At 32.6% G+C, this 6,005-nt stretch overlaps 1 protein-coding gene across 2 annotated transcripts in view; it reads right to left on the bottom strand.

Moving 5' to 3' along the window:
* Positions 1-784: 784 nt before the first annotated feature.
* Positions 785-6,005, bottom strand: part of INTS13 (integrator complex subunit 13) — a 28,526-nt gene continuing 23,305 nt past the window's right edge. For both annotated transcript variants that reach the window (XM_024575763.3, XM_045184139.3), the window contains 4 exons: positions 5,505-5,735; positions 3,878-4,017; positions 1,875-2,010; positions 785-1,126 (listed from right to left, as the gene is read on the bottom strand). In XM_024575763.3, coding sequence (XP_024431531.1) covers positions 1,090-1,126; positions 1,875-2,010; positions 3,878-4,017; positions 5,505-5,735 — 544 coding nt within the window. In that variant the 3' untranslated portion in view covers positions 785-1,089. The remainder of the gene's footprint in view (positions 1,127-1,874; positions 2,011-3,877; positions 4,018-5,504; positions 5,736-6,005) is intronic.

Raw genomic sequence — 6,005 nt, 5'->3', positions numbered from 1 at the left:
CATAGATTTTTTAAAAATTAAAAAAATAAACAGCAGAGGAGGGAAATGGGTGGAGGCAGAAGAGGGTATAATGGGGATAAATGGTAATAAAAATACAATAAAAATAAACTATTAAAAAAATCCCACAGAGATGGGTAACTAAAAAAAATAAACACCAGGGTTTTTTTTTAATATAAAATATTGGTGAAAGAAAGAACTTTTCCCTTTCTCTACTAAATACTTAAGGAAAAATGACAAGCCTAGAATTAGCATTCAAGATTTAAGTAACATGTTTCTTGTAACATGTTATGAGCTTCCAGATGAAGCAGCACAGTAAGACGAGTCTCCAAGGTATACCAGATAACCATGACATTTCTGAACGATGAGGAGACCAAGATTCTATTCAAGGATGAAAATAAATAACCTAGCGACTTTCCTTTCTTCTAAGTCTGTAAGGTAATCTCCTGTATTCCTCTCTTTCAATATGAAAAGTCAATGGACAATAAATTTTTAGCAGAAAATAAAAAGTAACATTATCCAATATGGGTAAATATAAATTTACACCAATTACCTAAAAATTCTGCTTTTAAATGTGCAGCACATAAACAAACAAAATAAAAACAAATACAAAATAAACAAACAGAAACAACATTTTTTGGGAAAAGTACTACATATTCTGCAGACTAACCTCGAAGATTTTATATTAAATACTGCACATCTCTCCTAATTCTGATAAAAGATTTTTAAATTCCTAAAAGTTGTCAGTCATTAAATAAATATATTTTCCTAAAGGAATACTCCAATATTTTGCATTTCAAATATTTCAATAGTTTTATTTGGCAAAGAGAAGCCTAAGAATTCTTTAAAAAACATTTCCAGGGGGAAAACTTTTTACCATAAAATAAATTTGTGTGATTTGGGAGGACAAATCTCAAATGTATTTTTTGACATATGTGCCAATCTTACAATTAATACAAAAAAGATAGTTGAAGTATTTTAAAAATGTAAAAACCAGTCCAGGCAGCATAACTATACAATCTTGCTGTAAAAGTACTTATATCAAATTCCACCCAAAATATTTATGCAATATAGTAGATTTAGTTCATCAAGTCACCGGCTGGCTTTTCCATTTTCTGTTGTCTCCATTCTGAAAAATAGGAGGAAAAAAAAATGAGTAGGTAAAATAAAGCATTAAATATCCATATTTTTCGCCTTATATAGCTTTCATATGAAATTAAACTCTAAAATATTCAACAAGCCGAAGAATATTAGCACTTTAGAAAACAACCAAGGTTAGCATTCCTCTGGTCAGTTTAACTTCCTCATTTTGCAGATGAGTAAAAACTGAGGCCCAGAGAGATTAAGTGACTTTCCCAGAGTTTCCTTTCAAAGGCCACTTTTTTCAATATACTTCTGCAAGTGAAACTACGGAAAAAAACTTCTGCTGTTTACTCAAAGATTTATTTCCTTTTCCACTAAAGAAGTTCCTTTACCAACACATTATCAAAAGGTCTTCTAAAAAATAGACTAAAATAATCAAACCTGAGATTTATTCAATTAAAATAAACATTCCTAACATTGTATTACTTAATCAGAAAATACTTTCCCCACATTATTTTATAGATTCAGTGTTATATACTAAGTTTTCTCTATGATTTTTCCCTCCATAATGTTTACTGAACAAAGTAAAAATGCTCTAAGAAATAAATACTTTCAGGGTTACAATCAATAAATAGAATCATGCCTTTTTCAAGTCCTAAGAATCAAAAAAGTTAATTTTATTTCTCTTTACAGGTAACATGTATCAATTAATAATATTAGTAATAAATGCTGAACATAAAGGAGTATTCATTATATTTTAACTTATAATATCAATTTCTACAATAAATACAAACCCATTTTCTTCTTTAAGATGTTGATATAACTCAGCTCTGTTATTTACAGAGTTCAAACGTCCAGCAAACTCCTGATGTTTTCTGGAATTGGCAGTATTGATTCTATTACTCCACAAGGATAATAAGGATACTGGCCCTGGTTTTATATTTGAAAGAATAGAAAAAGGTAGAATAATTCATTACTTCAAAATTTACAAATTTTAAAAACTTATCTTAAATTCTATTGTTTTATACAATTAAAGCAGCACCATCTCCCCCTTATTCAAACATTTAAATGTTTAGGGGTCTCCAAGACCACCTACTAGTTTGGTGATTTGCTGGAAGGACTCAAATGACTAAACATAAAGTTACAGTCACAGCTAAGAGACATTACAGCAACACAGTAAGGATGGATGCAGGGCCAGATCAGTAAGGCAAAAACTGCAGGAATCTCTTTGCAGCCTTTCCACGCTCTCTCCCTCCAGTGAGGGTTCACACAGTCCCTCCTCCTGCTGGCAGCAGAAATGCAGCCATGTGTGTATGATACTTCTGTCGGGAAAGCCCACTGAGACCCAGTCGAAGGTTTTTATTGGCTTCTGGTCACAAGGGCATTCTCTACCAACTACAGCTACCAAAATTCCAGACTCCCAGAAGAAGGCAGGGGTTTAGCTCAGATGAAAGACAAAATAACTTCATTATTTAGGGAATGTTTTAAAAGCCAAGCTCCCAGATGCCAGCCAAGGACCAAATTTACAAGCAGGCTCTTCTAATGATAATAGCCTCAAGCTTCCTATGTTAACTCTTTTTTGCACAATATGAAAAAGCAAAAGGACTAGAATAGCCAAAACTACTTTGAAAAGTAGGAAAAAGTCAGAAGATTCACTATCTGATATAAGACTCTACTGGTAGTTATCATGATAGTATTACAATAAATGTAATATGGCAAACGATAAACAGATAGACCAACAGAACATAAAAGAAAACCCAGAAATGCATTCCCACATATAAAATCAATTGATTTCTGATAAAGGCACAAAGGCAATTCAATGAAGAGGGGAGTCTTCAACAAATGCTGCTGGAATAATTAGGGTGTAAGTGCAAAAATATGAATATTGACGCATATTTTGCAACTTATTTTTATAAAACTCAAAATGGATCCTAGCCTGAATGTAAAATCTAAAATTATAAAACTCCTAAAAGAATACATTAAAAAAATTTTTATGGCAAGATATCAATCCTCTGTCATACCATTTCCCATTTATCCTAAAAGGACTAAATCCAGTTTCCCTTAAGATAACTAAGGCCTTCAGTGATTTCAGGAGCTCCCAAACCCAAATCATATCTTTAATGCCTAGAATTCCTTCAAGAGGAAATTAAGCATATCAGCTTATAAATAAGAGATGAAAGACCTTAGGGGTGGAGGGGTTGAGAAAAAAAGGAAAAAGGACTCTTAGAAATGGACAACAGAGTGGTGATTACTGAAGGGAGGGAGGTACAAGGGGACTAAAAGGTAATGGGGAGAAGAATACAATAAAGATTAAATTGGAACAGGAAAAAAGAGATAAAGGCTTTTTAATAAAAATATTATTTATAGTATCTTTACTGATGCTGATGTACACATTTTAATTTATCAATAGACGGGTGACAGTAGATCTTTTCCTAAATCCAGTAAGGGCTGAAGGAAAAGCATTTGTCTTCAATACCCTACCACTTACTACAGTGTTAGGAACATAACCGGATTCAAGTTTACAAAATTAAAATTTCTTAAAACACAGACTTTTTAGTACAAGTGCTTATTTTCCAAAGTCTTCATTAATGAAGGCATGGCACTACTTTTTCTTTAATACTGACAAATACATGTACTGTCTCTATTTTCCAAGGCTGTAAACAAAGAATCTCCTAAACAACAACAGGAGCAGTTAGTAGCTCTTCCTGAGATACACAACAATGTTAAATAACACTCTACAAAACGGAACTAAGGCGAACAACTTGTTACACTCACAGTTACCACAGTTCTACCTTACCTTTTGATTTTTCTACTGGTGGAGTTTCATCCATCTCAACAAGGGGCTTTTTGTTTGGAGGTTCTGGGGAATCAGGTGAATCTTTTATAATTTCAGCTTCAGCCAACTCTTCTTTTCCACGTTCTAACATGCCTTTTAATCTTTTAGAGGAACAAATAATAAAATTTAAACTTAAAATGTTTAGGAATCTAAATCGTTCAATAATTAAACTGCACGTCAGTCTTCATAAAAGATAGCTGCTCTCACAAAGTAAACCTAGGAACTAATCATAAGCTAAATGTCAATCTAAAATCAGGTAAGAGAACTTAGTGAATTAAATGCAAGTTCTCCCCTTTTCCTTCATTATTATCATGTAATAATTTAGTAATGTAGTTAGCTGTAAACATGAAAAAAATGGAGACAACTTTAAGAAGATAACATTAAAGCTAATGACCTTTGGAAGAAAATTCACAATTTCAATTTTTAAAGATATGGACAAAAATACTATTTCGAATTACAAAAAAAGATTAAGTGACTAATTATCATTTGTTCCCTTGTTTATGTACTATGGGCATCTATTCACATTCCACAAGTTAAAAACTTAACATTCCAAGCTTATTTTGAGTTTTCCAAGGAAACAAAAACACTTGTAAAACATATAGACCAGTACTTGAGTAACAGTGTGCTCTAAATGAGAATACTTTCTGTCCCCTGCTTACAGGTGGCCAACTCTGCTTCAAAAGCTTGGTGGCACTAAGGAAGAAATGAACTCCTAAAGTCAAAGAGAAGTGTTTTACATTCTACTTATTTTGGGGTGAAATGATATGATTTCACAATTGGCTTCCAAATACTCCCATATGGAGGTGGATGATGCTGGTGGTGAGGGGAGTGGATATGAATATATATAAAGTGAAATCTGCCATGAATTGAAACTTGTTCAAAGTAGGTGATGGGTAAATACTTAATCTACAGTAGAATAAATGTTTGAAATTTTCCATCATAAATTCTGAATGGGACTTACTACATCATCATTATAACATTTCCCTGGTTCTTTGCCTGATTTCTGGCAAGAAGGTGGAAGATGAAGACAGCTAATATGTTATGATACTTTTATTTATAAATCATGAACTTAGGAAAAAGATGTACCATCGAGGACAGTTTTCAGAATCAGGACTGTGTTCTTTCTCTGTGCTCCCAAGGACATCTGTGCCTATTTTTATAACAACATCTTCCACATTTTGCTGTCACCAGTGACTTACTTGCCTATTTTTATGACAACACTGTGTGATCTTCCAAGGCAGGAATCTTATGCTAACTGTCTGGCACACCATAGGTATTCAATCAGATTTACCGAACAAAGAAATAAAACTATGTCTTTGACATTAATAAACATAAAGGAAACACTGATACCAAACATCCTGAATTATGATTTTCAGAAGTTAATTAGGGTAAAAATTAAACACTATCATTTGCATTGTAAATCATACCTCTTTAAGTCTAAAATCTTTTAGATATGAGTGAAAATCTAAGTTATAAATAAAATAAATACACCCTAAAAGAACTTCTATTAAATAAGGTTTGAATGTTCTACATGCACAATTGCTATGCCAAAAGGAACGATGATGGTATACTTATATCAACAAGTCACCTCTCTGAATCTTGCCAAGACTTCTCCTGTTCATAATCTTTCACTGCTTTCTCTGACTTGTCCTCTTTGTCCTCCCTCTTTCTTCCTCGTTTCTTTCGTTCTTCTTCTTCTGGTGGTTTGCTCCTACAGGCCATCAGACATTCCAAGACCCTTTGATGTTTCTCTGAGTTACTGATATGAGCTCTGACAAGGGTTTCTAATTCATTCCACATGATACGGTACTGTTCGTCTCTGAAATAAAGATTTAAAATAACCATCTTAGAAATATTCTGTAAAATAATATTCAAGTGTCACTTATGGTAAAGTAAAAGGCAATAATTAAACATGGACTTCTTTCCCTAGATAGCTAATGGTGCAATTCTAAGTTATAATGTACCCAATTCTTTTATTCTGTATCATTTCATTTTGATATATGTATGTATATATACATACCCCCAAATATACTATTTACATACAGAATAAGTTAGGGTAAAAAACAGTATGTATCAAATAAATGTGATA

The sequence above is a fragment of the Desmodus rotundus genome, chromosome 3 (genome assembly GCF_022682495.2).
Source record: "Desmodus rotundus isolate HL8 chromosome 3, HLdesRot8A.1, whole genome shotgun sequence".
NCBI lineage: Eukaryota > Metazoa > Chordata > Mammalia > Chiroptera > Phyllostomidae > Desmodus > Desmodus rotundus.
This window is presented reverse-complemented; position numbering and strand designations above follow the sequence as displayed.